Raw genomic sequence first — 14,236 nt, 5'->3', positions numbered from 1 at the left:
GCAATTCTAGATTTAGTGATGTGTAATGAGGCAGATTTGATAAGGGAGCTTAAGGTGAAGGAACCCTTAGGAGGAAGTGACCATAATATGATAGAATTTATCCTGCAATTTGAGAGGAAAAAGCTGGAATCAGATGTAACGGTATTACAGTTGAATAAAGGCAACTACAGAGGTATGAGGGAGGAGCTGGCTAGAATTGACTGGGAGATGAGCCTAGCAGGAAAGACAGTGGAACAGCAATGGCAGGAATTTCTGTGAATAATTTGGGAGACACAGCAAAAATTCATTTCTAGGAAGAAGAAGCATACTAAAGGGAGAATGAGGCAACCATGGCTGACAAGGAAAGTCAGGAACAGCATCAAAGCTAAAGAGAGAGCATACAATGCGGCGAAGAGCAGTGGGAAACCAGGGGATTGGGAAGCCTACAAAGACCAACGGAGGACAACTAAAAAAGAAATAAGGAGGGAGATTAAATATGAAGGTAAACTAGCCAGTAATATAAAAGAAGATTGCAAGAGTTTTTTTTAGATATACAAAGGGTAAGAGAGAGGCAAAAGTGGACATTGGGCCATTGGAAAATGATGCTGGAGAAATAGTAGTGGGGAACAAAGAAATGGCGGAGGATCTGAATAGGTACTTTGCGTCAGTCTTCACGATGGAAGACACGAGTAACATCCCCAAAGTTCAAGAGAGTCGGGGGGCAGAGGTGAGTATAGTGGTTATTACCAAGGGGAAGGTGCTAGGAAAACTGAAAGGTCTGAAGGTGGATAAATCACCTGGACCAGATGGATTACACCCTAGAGTTCTGAAGGAGATAGCTGAAGGCGTTAGTAGTGATATTTTAGGAATCACTGGAGTCAGGGAGGGTCCCAGAGGACTGGAAAATCGCTAGTGTAATCCCCCTATTTAAGAAGGGAGTGAGGCAAATGACGTGAAATTACAGGCCGATTAGCCTGACCTCCACCTATCTTTGTATCATCTGCAAACTTAGCCAGAATGCCCTCAGTTCCTTCAACTAAATCATTAATATATAAAGAGAAAAGTTGTGGTAAGATTTTAGAGTCCATTATTAAGAATGAGATTTCAGAATACTTGGAAGTGCATGGTAAAATAGGGCAAAATCAGCATGGTTTCATCAAGGGGAGGTCATGCCTGACAAATCTGTTAGAAATCTTTGAGGAGGTAACGAGCAGGTTAGACAAAGGAGAGCCAAGGGATGTTATCTACTTGGAGTGCCAGAAGGCCTTTGACAAGGTGCCGCACCGGAGGCTGCTCAGTAAGTTAAGAGTAAAGACAAGGTACTAGCATGAATAGAAAATTGGCTGTCTGGCAGGAGGCAGAGAGTGGGGATAAGAGGGTCCTTCTTAGGATGGCGGCCGGTGACTAGTGGAGTTCCGCAGGGGTCAGTGTTGGGACCACAACTTTTTTCTTTATACATTAATGATTTAGTTGAAGGAACTGAAGGCATTCTGGCTAAGTTTGCAGATGATACAAAGATAGGTGGAGAGACAAGTAGTATTGAGGAGGCTGGGAGGCTGCAGAAGGATTTGGACAGGTTAGGAGAATGGGCAAAGAAGTGGCAGATGGAATACAATGTGGGGAAGTGTGAGGTCATGCACTTTGGTGGGAAGAATAGAGGCATAGTCTATTTTCTAAATGGGGAGAGAATTCAGAAATCTGGAGTGCAAAGGGACTTGGGAGTCCTAGTCCAGGATTCTCTTATGGTTAACTTGCAGGTTGAATCGGTAGTTAGGAAGGCAAATGCAATGTTGGCATTTATTTCAAGAGGAATAGAATATAAAAGCAAGGATGTGCTGCTGAGGCTTTACAAGGCTCTGGTCAGACCACATTTAGAATATTGTGAGCAATTTTGGGTCTCGTATCTCAGGAAGGATGTGCTGGCCCTGGAGAGGGTCCAGAGGAGGTTCACGAGAACGATCCCAGGAATGAAAGGCTTAATATATGAGGAACATCTGAGGACTCTCGGTCTATACTCGATGGAGTTTATGAGGATGAGGGGAGATCTGATTGAAACTTACAGAATACTGAAAGGCCTAGATAGAATGGATGTGGGGAAGATGTTTCCATTAGTAAGAGAGACTAGGACCCGAGGGCACAGCCTCAGAGTAAAGGGAAGACCTTTTAGAACAGAGATGAGGAGAAACTTCTTTAGCCAGAGAGTGGTGAATCTATGGTATTCATCCACAGAAGGCTGTGGAGGCCAGGTCATTGAGTGTATTTAAGACCGAGATAGATAGGTTCTTGATAGGTAAGGGGATCAAAGGTTACGGGGAGAAGGTGGGAGAATGGGTTTGAGAAACTTATCAGCCGTGATTGAATGGTGGAGCAGACTCGATGGGCCGAATGGCCTAATTTCTGCTCCTATGTCTTATGATCTTCTGGTCTTATTCAGACATGGATAAAAGAGCTGAATTCAAGGAGTGAGGTGAGAATGACTGCCCTTGACATCAAGGCAGCTTTTGACTGAGTGTGGCATCAAGTAGGCCTAGCAAAACTGAAGCTAATGGGAATCAGAGGAAAAACTCTCCACTGGAATCATACCTAGCACAATGAAAGATGTTTGTGGTTGCTTGAGACCAATCATTACAGCCCCACAACATCACAACAAGAGTTCCTCAGGGTAGCACCTGAGGCCCAACCATCTTTAGCTATTCCATCAATGACTTTCGTTCCATCATAAGGTCAGAAGTGGGGACGTTCGCTGATGGTTGCTACTCCTCAGACACTGAAGCAGTCTGACAAGACCTGGACAACATTCAGACTTGGGGTGATAAATGGCAATAACATTTGCACTACACATGTGCCAGGAGAGAATTTAACAATCTACCCTCAATATTCAATAGCATTCAACACCCTTTAGCTTTAGCATTGTCCAAAAACTGAACTGGAGTAGCCATATAAATATTGTGCCTACAAGAGCAGGTCAGAGGCTGGGGATCCTATGGCAAGTAACCCACTTCTGACTCCCCAAAGCTGGTCCACAATCTACAATGCACAAATTAGGAGTGTGATGTAATACTCTCCACTTGTCTGGATGAGTGCAGCTCCTTCTGTTTTGTAAGATGATGGCTTGCACCATGGTGGTCAACATGTGTTAAATATTGCCTGGTGTGGCTCAGAATCCCCACCCTGTCATGGCAATCTCTGTCACAGTTGCTGGAGAGGAAGACAGCGGCTAAAAAGGAGGATGCTTCGCTGGCCTCTGTTTTCTCTGGGCTCTCTTCTCGGCAAGCTAAACATTTTGTTTCTGCTCACAACTTCCAATCCCTTTCCAAACAGTCAGCCTCCAGAGATCACATCCATCAGCAATTGTCTCCCAGTTGTCAGTTCAATGTCTGCCATCTTCATATCTCGCTTGCAGATGTCATTGTAGCAGAGGTCATGACCCAGCGGCCAATTCACCAGACAGAGGTTCTTTGGGTATAAATGGCCATCATCCATCTGATGAATGTGGCCAAGGCAGCGCAGCTCAGTGCAGCTCCAACAACATTGAAGAAGGTCAACAGGTCAACACCATCCAGGGCAATGCAGCATGTTTAATTGGTACCCTATCCACCACCTTAAAAATTCTCTCCCTCCGCCACCAGCACAGAGTGGTAGCAGAGTGTACCATCTACTAGATGGAGCAACTTGCTAAGCCTCCTATGGAAGTACTTTCCATACCAGTAAAGTCCACTACCTAGAACCTAGAAGAACAAAAGTAGGCTCGTGGGAACACCACCTGCAAGTTCCCCTCTGAGTCACAAACTCTTGTGACTTTAACTAAGTCACTGTCCCTTCATTGTTGCTGGGTCAGAATCCTAGAACTCCCTCCTTAACATATGGTGGAGCACCTAGGTTCAAGGCAGTGGCTCACCATCATTTTCTCAAGTGCAGTTAGGGATGGGCAATAAATGCTGGAGTTTCCAGTGATGCTCACATTCCATGAACAAATAAAGAAAATGTTTACACAAGTTTTAGAAACAAATATTGAACAATATCCAAATGAGGCCTAAGCAGTGATTTGGCAAATCCCAGCTGAATTTAATAGTAGGTGCAGGATGTCCCCATGCTAAATTTATCATTACACTCAATTTAGATCCAAAAAGCAGGCATAGCAATGTTGAATTTTGATCACTATAAGTCTACACAAGCAGAAATCCCCATCTAAGAAACAAGAGAAGTAGAGTAGCATTTTTGCAGGTAGCGCTGGAAAAGTAAATAGTGCTAAAGAAATAGAGTTGGTGAAAATATTTATCAAAGAACCTTTATCTTTGTCAAACCTGTCACTCAACTTGTCAGATACTTGTCAGGAGTCCCATCTGCAGTTAACCCTCAACGTGCTACCTTAAAAACTATCAGATAATGTTCATGCTGATGGACATGTCTTAAAGATGGCAGCATGACACTGCAGAACAGACTAATGCACCACTTCATCCAATTAAGCTAACCCCCATGACCCCCTCCTAGCAAGCTGATGTATTTACCTCAAACAGTAAGGAACAGATATGGAGCTCATTAACCAAACACTATCTGGGACTGTGGAAGTTGAAGGGGTTTTAGTTGATGCACTACCATTATTTTCTTGGAGCTGAGCATCAGGCTGAAGTTCCTGCAGTTTCCTTGTGGCAGACAGGCTATAATGCAAGCATTTTTGTGATGAGAACAAGAATTCTTAAATGTTAAGCAATTCTCCAAAACATTCACAGCACGAGCCTTATTAACCACCGCTGGAAATTGCATAACCTCTAAATATACAATGCGAGAAAAAAGCAAAGCATATTCTATCATAAAGCATCAAGATCTGTAAATTTTGCTTCAATGATTGGCTGTAGATTTTCTCTCAATCCTTTAACCGCAACATATGCTAGTTTTCATTTTCCAATCTACCACAAATTTCCTTGTACCCACCTTCAAAAATGTGGAGCTGGTTTACACTGTGTTGTCTTGCAATGTGTTGCCAGTAGGCACTCCGAGGAAGAGGCATTATTGTGCCCAATGAGGCTGTTCTTTCATTCCCTTTGATCTGATGCTAGAAGAAAAGTATGTTGAAAGCCATAAGTTTGAAGAAATTACAAAATAACAACTTGAACTCAAGTGTCTTGTTCGTACCATTAAAACATTAATTTTACATCAGCGTTTGAAGTTTTAAAACAAATTAACCTGAGGTCATGTGAATTACATATAAACAAGATTACAACGATCACTTATGGTAAAATCACTGCAAGTGAAGTAATTTGAATGGCACACACTATTGCTGAATTTTACACCTGCCCCGCCCCTAGCATAAAAGTCAGGGCCGAACCCACCTTTGCTTGGCTTACTCACCTTGTAGCCATTTAATGGCTGTCAGGCCTTTAATTAGCTCAAGACAGGATTTCCACCCATGTCAGAGAAGAAGTCCTGTCTCCGAGAGTTACCAGCTCTTGTTCCAACAGCACCACTGGGAACAGTGGCTACAGTAGGGACTACCCAAAGAGGTGCTGCCAATGGTGCCTGGACTTTCATCTAAGTCCCGGGTCCTGCCAGATGAAGGCTGGCAGGCCCCAGTGAGAGTTGTGGGGTGCAGGATTAACTGGGCAGGGGGGTGAAGGGGAAACATGGAGGGCATTGGAAGAACCTGGAGGGGGGCCTCTGATGGACACAGGGTGCCCGAATAGGGGATACCGACCCCCAGCTCAGCCACAAGGCCACCAAGCACTTGACACCGGCCTCCCCTGTCACAGCCATTAATTGGGCATTTAAGGGCTTCAATTGGTCAGGGGAAAGTGGGCTGCCTAATGCTACCCTGCAATGAGTAAAATACCCACAGGGACAGATACACAATGAGTATGGCACAGCTGCTATGGCACCCCATTTTAGGCCCCCCCCCCGCCAATCTGTCCCTGACAGGGCAGCAACCCTATAAATACACATAGCATCTCAAACCAACATCCCTTCAGGGTTACACACACACTTGACTCACTTTAAAGTAAGTGAAATGAATGTCTCAGTCGTTGCCTTCTTGAATGACCTATCTTATAGTCCTTTATAAAAGTGAAAGGGTACATGAAATTTGGTGACAAATGAGAAATGGAGCATATTTCTCATCTAATGGAAAATTCTGTTAGAGTGAATCTCTTGAGATATTTGACTTACTCTGCAGGCTGACACCTCTTTGAGGCTGAATAAATATCCAAATAGATTTTGAAACTGCAATGCTGTTAAATATATTTCAGTCTTGTGACAACAAAAATAGCACTAACGGACGTGGAATAAATTCTACTCATTTTATGGGACACAATGAGCCATGGAATCTTAAGCAGCTCTCTAATTAATATTAAAATGAAAGGTTATCTTCTCAGTAGTTTATGTGGTTGAAACCCTTGGCTCTCAATTAGTACAAAATGAGTTCAGGTCATAGAACTGCCACATCAGTTAAGTACTCTTCCTTCCAGTTGGGCCTGTTTCATTAGATTTTACTGGTTTATTAAATGTAGTTCCATGTTAATAGTAATGCATTCCAGCTGTTGGGGCTGATGGGTGGGTAGAAATCTTTTGCAAAATAAACTGGCCTGATATTTTAAACATAAAACAAGTCTAATGGATTCTTTATTGCTTTCAAATGTTGGAATAAAATCTTCTGCAGATGCAAGATAAATTGAATAAGGCAATTACCAGATACCCTTTACTGTTCACTTCCCAGGTATGTTATGGAAACATCACGACAATGTTAGGACATTGATAGGCATTCATATGTATGGGGAGCAGAAAGCTACAAATGAGAACCAAAATAATTTGGGGTATGGTGGTCAGAAATTGTCCAAAACTATAACAAAGGACCTCATGGGAATATGAATAAATGGACTTGTAGATAGTATAATAGGACATAATGGAGCCTTTGATAAACATTTTAAAACCAAAACTATTGTTAAATGGAACTGAACATTTCACGATCAAGTTAACTCTAAGATTTTTTCCTTTGTTTATGGGATGTGGACATCGCTGGCTCAGTCAGCATTTATTGCCCATCCCTAATTGCCCTCGAGAAGGTAGTGGTGAGCTGCTTTCTTGAACTGCTGCAGTCTATGTGGTGTAGGTACACCCACAGTGCTGATAGGAAGTGAGTTCCAGGATTTTGACCCAGCAACAGCAATATATTTCTAAGTCAGGATGGTGAGCGGCTTGGAGGAGAAATTGCAGGTGCTGGTGTTCCCATGCATCTGTTCTTCTAGATGGTGGTGGTTGTGGGTTTGGAAGGTGATGTCTAAGACGGCTTGATGAGGTCCTGCAGTGCATCTTGTAGATGGAATGCACTGCTGCCACAATGGTGGAGGGAGTGAATGTTTGTGGAAGGGGCTGCTTTGTCCTGGTTAGTGTCCAGCTTCTTGAGTGCCGTTGGAGCTGCACTCGTCCAGGCAAGTAGAGAGTATTCCATCACATTCCTGACTTGTGCCTTGTAGATGGTGGACAGGCTTCGGGGAGTCAGGAGGTGAATTACTTGCCACAGGATTCCCAGCCTCTGACCTATTCTTGTAGCCACAGTATTTATATGGCTAGTCCAGTTCAGTTTCTGGTCAATGGTATCCCCCACAATGATGATAGTGGGGATTCAGTGATGGTAATGCGATTGAATTTCAAGGAGCGATGGTAAAATTCTCTCATGTTGGAAATGGTCATTGTCTGGCACTTGTGTGGAGTGAATGTTACTTGCCACTTGTCAGCCCAAGCCTGGATATTGTCCAGATCTTGCTGCATTTGGACATGAACTGCTTCAGTGTCTGAAGAGTCACGAATGGTGCTGAACATTGTGCAATATGGACTGCAGGGGTTCAAGAAGGCAGGTCACCACCAACTTCTGAAGGGCAATTAGGGATGGACAATAAATGCTGGCCCAGCCAGTGATGCCCATGTTCCATGAATGAATAAAAAAAAACCTCAGCAAACATCCCCACTTCTGAGCTCATGATGGAAGGAAGGTCAATGATGAAGCAGTTGAAGATGGTTGGGCCTAAGACACTACCCTGAGGAACTCCTGCAGTGATGCCCTGGAACTGAAATGATTGACCTCCAACAACCATAGCCATCTTCCTTTGTGGTAGGTATGATTCCATAGAGAGTTTTCCCCCTGATTCCCATTGACTCCAGTTTTGCAAAGGCTCATTGATGCCACACTCGGTCAAATGCTGCATTGATGTCAAGGGCAGTCACTCTCACCTCACCTTGGGATTTCAGCTCTTTTGTCCATGTTTGAACCAAGGCTGTAATGAGGTCAGGAGCTGAGTGGCCCTGGTGGAACCCAAACCGAGCATCAGTAAGCAGTGGACGATAATTGTGGGTGGTAATGCTTTGGTAGAGTTTTGGTTTATGAAATAATAATGGAAGAGAGAATGTAGGTGTACAAGAGGGAATGTAGGTGTACCACACAATAGTTAGAGTCATCCGTTGAAAAGGAATTAGGCTTGAAGAACTCAAGATGGGTAAATCATCTGGTAATCAATTTGAATAGATAAAAGGCAACATAATAACTGAGGGATATATGGGCATTATCAGAGGGCAGCTTTCAAAGATGTCTCAAGGAAGCTTGGTACAAAGAAAAAATCAGCTGTATGAGGAAATGTAGCAATGTGGATGGAAAGTTTGCTAACAGATTGAAAACAAAGGGCAGAATTTTCTGCCTGTGGGTGGGCGGAGAGGCTAATTAAGGCCTGCCCAGCGTGAATCACGGCTCCCAAGGACAGCGGGCGTGGGCAGGCGGCGAGGGGACTGCAATGACTGCCGGGTCCAATGGTGACCCGGCGGCCAGTTTAAAAAAGCTGCTGCAGCCTTTCAAAGGCTGTCAAACATGGCTACTGCAAGGGCTCCCCAGAGAGCTGCTGGTGAGCAGGCCAGGCAAGAGGGTAGCGCGGGGGGCACTTTGCCCCTCGTTTTTCCGACGACTGCCTTGCTGCCCTCCTCGAGGAGGTGGCAGCACAGCGGGAGGTCCTCGTTCCCAGGACGGGAGGAGGAGGCCCCCCCACATGACCAAATGTGCCTGGGAGGAGGTTGCAGAGGTGGTGAGCTCCCACAAGGTGGTTCAACGCACCTGGATCCAGTGCTCCAAGCACTTCAACGTCCTGCTGCGCTTGGGAAGTGCGAGTACCATGTTGGCATTGGTCACTTAGCCCAGCAGGTAGGCTTTCTCCCTTGGCGGCACCCCTCCTACCCCCAAAGTCTGAGTGTAGCGACTTCATTGGATCATTGACAGCATGTGTCCTTCACTGGGTGGGCCAGCAGATATTGCTCATGACTAGGTCACCCTAAGAGGTTGGTGATGAGATGGGTTCTGCACCCACAGCATGTGGTACAGTGAGACCCACATGACTGTTTTGGGGGCAACCTGGAGGAGCTGCACCTAGGCGCAATGCTGGAACTCCAGGACATGTCAAAGTCAGGGTGATGACATGCTGGGAGGGGAGCTTAAAGGTGGCGTGGCACCGATTGATCTGTTGCCCTCTGCGTTCCACGTGCTTGAGCCTCCTTGCTGTGGAAGGTTAGACTGTGTGGTGTCTAATGTGATGTGGACAGCATTTGGTCAAGTGGTGGTGGGGGCGGGGGCGGGGGAACAGGCCTGGCACCTTTGTGTCAGTGTTCAGCAGCAGTGGGGTGAGGAGGCGCTGGAGCCCTGTTATGTCTCACTCTGGTTGGGGTGGGCCGGCGTGAAGAGAATCCAGGTACAAGAAACACTAATCAATGCTCTTCTCTAATTTTCAGGAGAAGAACGCACATAATGCTGCCAAGCGGATGAGGACAGGCAGAGGGCTGTCTCACATGGCAATGCTTACCCAGTTCGAGCAGGAGGCCCTGGATCTGGAGAAGCACCATGCACCCAGGTCCACTGGTGTTGGTGAGGCTGGGGTGCCATGAGCAGGTATGTTTGCCCAGCAGTGAGGTCAGCATTGTTCTCCCAACAGCCATGGCAGTGCTGAATGTTCAGTGATTGATGTTTGCAACATAGCTTGATCTTTGCTTATGGAAGGATGAGCGCATAATGATCCTGGGGACAAGGATACACATTGACATTGTCTTCACGTTAACTAATCTAATGTCCTTGTTCTTCCTTTCAGTGTCAGTGGAGCAGGGCAGGGAGGAGGAGGCACAGGGGCCGCCTCTCACACCTGAGGGCCCTGAAGTCTCGGACTCACCAGCGTCACACCATCTCTGCCAGGCAGGCACCAGCACAGGTACTAGCACCTCAGTGGGAATTAGATCATCAGCCAGTGTCCCGGGACAAAGCGTGAGGGCTGGCGTAAGGAGCTAGTGGAGACAGAAAGTGCCCATGGCGCCAGCAGTCAGAGTTCAGTTGGGGGCTGATGATGTGCCTCTGGAATCGTCCGCGACGCAGAAAAGACAGGAAATGCGGCTGGGTGTGCAGGAGCATCTGATGGAGATATATGAGACTATGCTTGACTTGGCCTCCGTGATGGAGGAGTCTACGCAGACCATCACCAATGCAATGAGCCTCAAGTCCAAGCGCCATGCCTCCTCCACGGAGAGAGTGATGACTCTCGTGGAGAGGCTCCTCCAGGAGTCCAATCAAGGCTTCCTGGAGATGCACTCAAACCAGCAAGCCCTCACATCAGTATTGACCTCAGTTGGTCAGTGTCAGTGTGGGAGATGGTCTGGGCACCAAGTTTCCCAGCTCGATGCCCATCCATCCACAGTTAGCAGGGAGGTCCAAACCACCTCACGTTGGTGCAGCAGCTGCCTGTCATCTCTGTGGTCTCCTCTCAGGGCGCTCTGGATGAGGGCAGCAGCTCCCCCACTCCTCTGCCAGTGACTGTTGCATCCGATAAGGCTGTGACAAATGGGGAGATGCCAGCTGTGGAACTGGCCGCTCCCTCCCAGGTGGGGCCAGCACAGGCTCCAAGGGCCAGAGGACGGCCGCCAAGGCCATCGAGGCCAACAGAACAGCAGAGTGAGCTGGTTATCTCAAATGCCAGTCCCAGCGAGGGGGCAGCGCCAAGATGTAGCATCCGAAAGCATAAACATAAGGCACCTTAGGCACACCGTGGGTTTATCACTGGTGCTTTTGTGTTGGCCTGCAATGAGGCCTTTATGAGTCGGTGTGATGTTTAACACCTTTGTCATTTTGTTTTCTTAAGTTCCTTTTGTTATACCATTAAATGCAGGCATGTCACTATGGCTGAGTGTGCCTCTTTTCTTCTGCAGGGGGATGGTTACCAATAATGTTATGAGTGATTTGTGTGACATTCAGCTTTATTGACAAGGCCCTTAGTTAATGTTCCTATCCAGGCAGATTTAGCTTTCAGGAATTGAGTATGGAGTCTGCAGCCCAGGCTTGCCCTGGTGGTCCATCTGTGGTGGGCTAGCTGAAGGTTCGTTGTATTAAAGCCTCCTGGGTGTCCCTGCCTCCCTGGAGTATGCCCAGATCAGCAGTTCCCTGTGCATGCTCAGCCTCAGACTCACTGGACTCATTGTGTGCAGGCGCAGCCACTGCATCTACATCTTCATTGTCCACAGCGTCCCCCAGCGCAAGATACCACTATCACTGACGCACAATCTGGGGGGTACTAGAGTGAACCCCCTGAATAGTGCAGGCATCGGAAGCGCATTTTGAGAAGACCGATGGGTTCTCCACCTCAGCTCTTGTGGAGATGTTGCTCCTATTATACCACTGCTCAGCATCTGCTCTTGGATGGTGGAGAGGTGCCATGAGCTACCTTTTGAGGGGATAGCCCTTGTCACCCAGCAGCCATCCATCCAGCTTGACTGTAGCACTGAAGAACCCCAGCACCTGGGAGTGTCTGAGGATGTAGGTGTTGTGGGAGCTGCCTGGGTACCTTGCACAGACTTGCAGAATCAGCATCCTGTGATCACACACTATCTGCACGTTCATGGAGTGGAAGCCCTTCCTATTGATGAAGGCACTGGGTTCACCTGCTGATGCCTTGATGGTCACATGTGTGCAGTCTACTGTACCCTGGATGCGGGGGAAGCCAGCAATGGCCACGGAGCCTCTGGCTCGCTGTGTCTGGCTGGCTTGGTCCCAGTGCTAGTGCATGAAGGTCAATGCACACCTAAACATAGCTTCTATAACCTGCTTGACACAGGTGTGGACAGCTGATTGGGAGACACCGCAAAGATCACCCACCTGGAAGAAGCCAGAGGCACAGAAGTTGAGGGCAGCTGTGACCTTTAGAGCCATTGGCATATCCTCCCACACAGTTAGCGGAGATCTCAGGCCCAATCATCTAACAGATATAGTTGACTGTCTTTCTTGAGAGACAGAGCCTCCTTCGGCACTGCACCTCAGACACATTCAGGTAGCTGCTTCGCTGCCTGTGTACCTTGGCAGCCTTGGACTACCTCTTGGCTCTGCACCCCTTGTGCCTGTGCCTGTCCTCCCAAATCTGGCTCCCCTGGAGGCTGAATGCGCGCTCTTGGCCTGCTCCCCCTGCTAGCCCTCCCTTCCATCTCAGAGGAGGTGCCTCCAGTGAAAAGTTCAACTCCCATTCCCAGGCTAAGGGAAGGCTTCCTGAAACCTGCAGGCCCCAAAATGATTCTTCACTGCAGAGTGCTGACCTGAAGGTTGTGAGTCCAGTCCAAGCAGCTGGTATGCGTTTTGAAGTATTTCAGCCGACACAGGCAAGTATCAGTTACTTTCCAAATTACATATTCGACAGAGCACACTCACGACCTGAGTGAGCCCTCTTATCCTGCCCGTGGGCGAGGTTTATACAAATGTGGCCTACCCGCCTGCCCATTGCGTCCATGTGACAACTCAAAGATCACACGGGCCCCGAAAAATCGCCGTCAATTGGTGTCTCAAGGGCCTTAAGTGGCCCCTTAATTAATGGTGGGTGCACATTGGAGATCATCGCACACCCGCCCACCAAAATATCGTGATGGCACACGGTGACGTTGGGATGCTTGCCCGATGTCACCACGTGTCATTTTACGTGTCAGCATGCGGGTTGCACCCCTACACGCCAATGGGAAAATTCTGCCCAAAGAGTTGGGTCAATGGGTGTTCAGATTGCAGAAAGGTTGGAAAGCACCCACTGGTCAGTGCTGGGTCTAGTTTTGTTCCCATCGCATAGGGAGCATGATATAGAAATTTACTGCTGACACAAAAGATTTTGCAAACATTGAGAAGCTCTCAGCAGGACATACACAGGTTATCAGAATGGGCTGATAAGGGCAAATACAATCTAATTGAGAAATGTGAGGTAATGCATTTTGGAACGAAAAATGAGAGAATGAGAATATACATTCAATGACAAAACAGTAATGGTATGGACAAGCAGAGGAACCTTAAGTGTTGAATACATAAGTACTTGGACATGAAAGTACAAATAGATAAAGCAACAAAATAAAACAGCTTTTTGGTTCACAATTCGAGGCAGAGTACAGAAATAGTGTTAAATTTGTGCATGGCAATGGTATAGCCACAGAGGGCTCTGCAGTTTTGGGTGCTTCATTGCAGGAAGAATCTTAATCCATAAAAAGTATACAGTGAAAATTCACAAGGTAATTATAAACAATGACCCATTTTAATTAATCCACCTAAAATGACCTTCAAGTCTCTTCCCCACCTGTAACATCAAATTGATTCTTAAAATGATTCCAGGCTTCTTGGATCCATTTTCAGGAGTCCATTTCATGCATTGAGGATTTTTTGTATGAAGTAGAAGATCCTGACATCAGTCCTGAATTTGCATGATTTATCTGCCACAAGGAATTATTTAGGGAGAGACCATTTAAAGAAAACTTGTGTAAGCATTTGAATCGGTAAAGGATATACAATTATGGACAAAGATCAGCATAGTGGGATTAGTTGTAGATTGCCTTAGCAAAATACTGGCATTGTCATCTGAATGACCTCCTCTGTACTGTGAAATTTAGTATGCTTGATAATAGATTACAGCAGCAATGGCAATTACTAAAGATACCTGACTTGTCTGTAGTGCATTCATGATACACACTAAAGGATTTAAGAAAGAAAAAGAATGTAATACTTATGAAGATAGCAGTGACCCAAGATGTAACTAAATGCAGGTCAATATTTTGCTGGTCCACAAAAGGTATTAGTCTCTCGTTTCTAGTTTTACTGCCTTTTAAAATACATTTGGTTCTTAGTTGTGTCAACAAAGTTCACTGAAACACTGGTGTATTTTGTTCAATTTATAATCTGGTTATTTTATATGTCTAATGCTATTTTCTGGGCTTTGGCTTTCTATAATATTTGGTAGAT

General features: G+C 46.2%; 1 protein-coding gene across 2 annotated transcripts in view; it reads right to left on the bottom strand.

Moving 5' to 3' along the window:
- LOC121286760 (docking protein 5-like) overlaps nt 1–14,236 on the bottom strand; it is a 517,742-nt gene that overhangs the window by 33,024 nt on the left and 470,482 nt on the right. Inside the window, exon 8 of one of the 2 annotated variants that reach the window (XM_041203793.1) lies at nt 4,912–5,032. The exons of the other annotated variant lie outside the window; for it this stretch is intronic. Within the exon in view, the coding sequence (XP_041059727.1) occupies nt 4,912–5,032 (121 nt within the window). The remainder of the gene's footprint in view (nt 1–4,911; nt 5,033–14,236) is intronic. 2 annotated transcript variants of the gene reach the window in all.

Source organism: Carcharodon carcharias, chromosome 14 (assembly GCF_017639515.1).
Source record: "Carcharodon carcharias isolate sCarCar2 chromosome 14, sCarCar2.pri, whole genome shotgun sequence".
Lineage (NCBI taxonomy): Eukaryota > Metazoa > Chordata > Chondrichthyes > Lamniformes > Lamnidae > Carcharodon > Carcharodon carcharias.
This window is presented reverse-complemented; position numbering and strand designations above follow the sequence as displayed.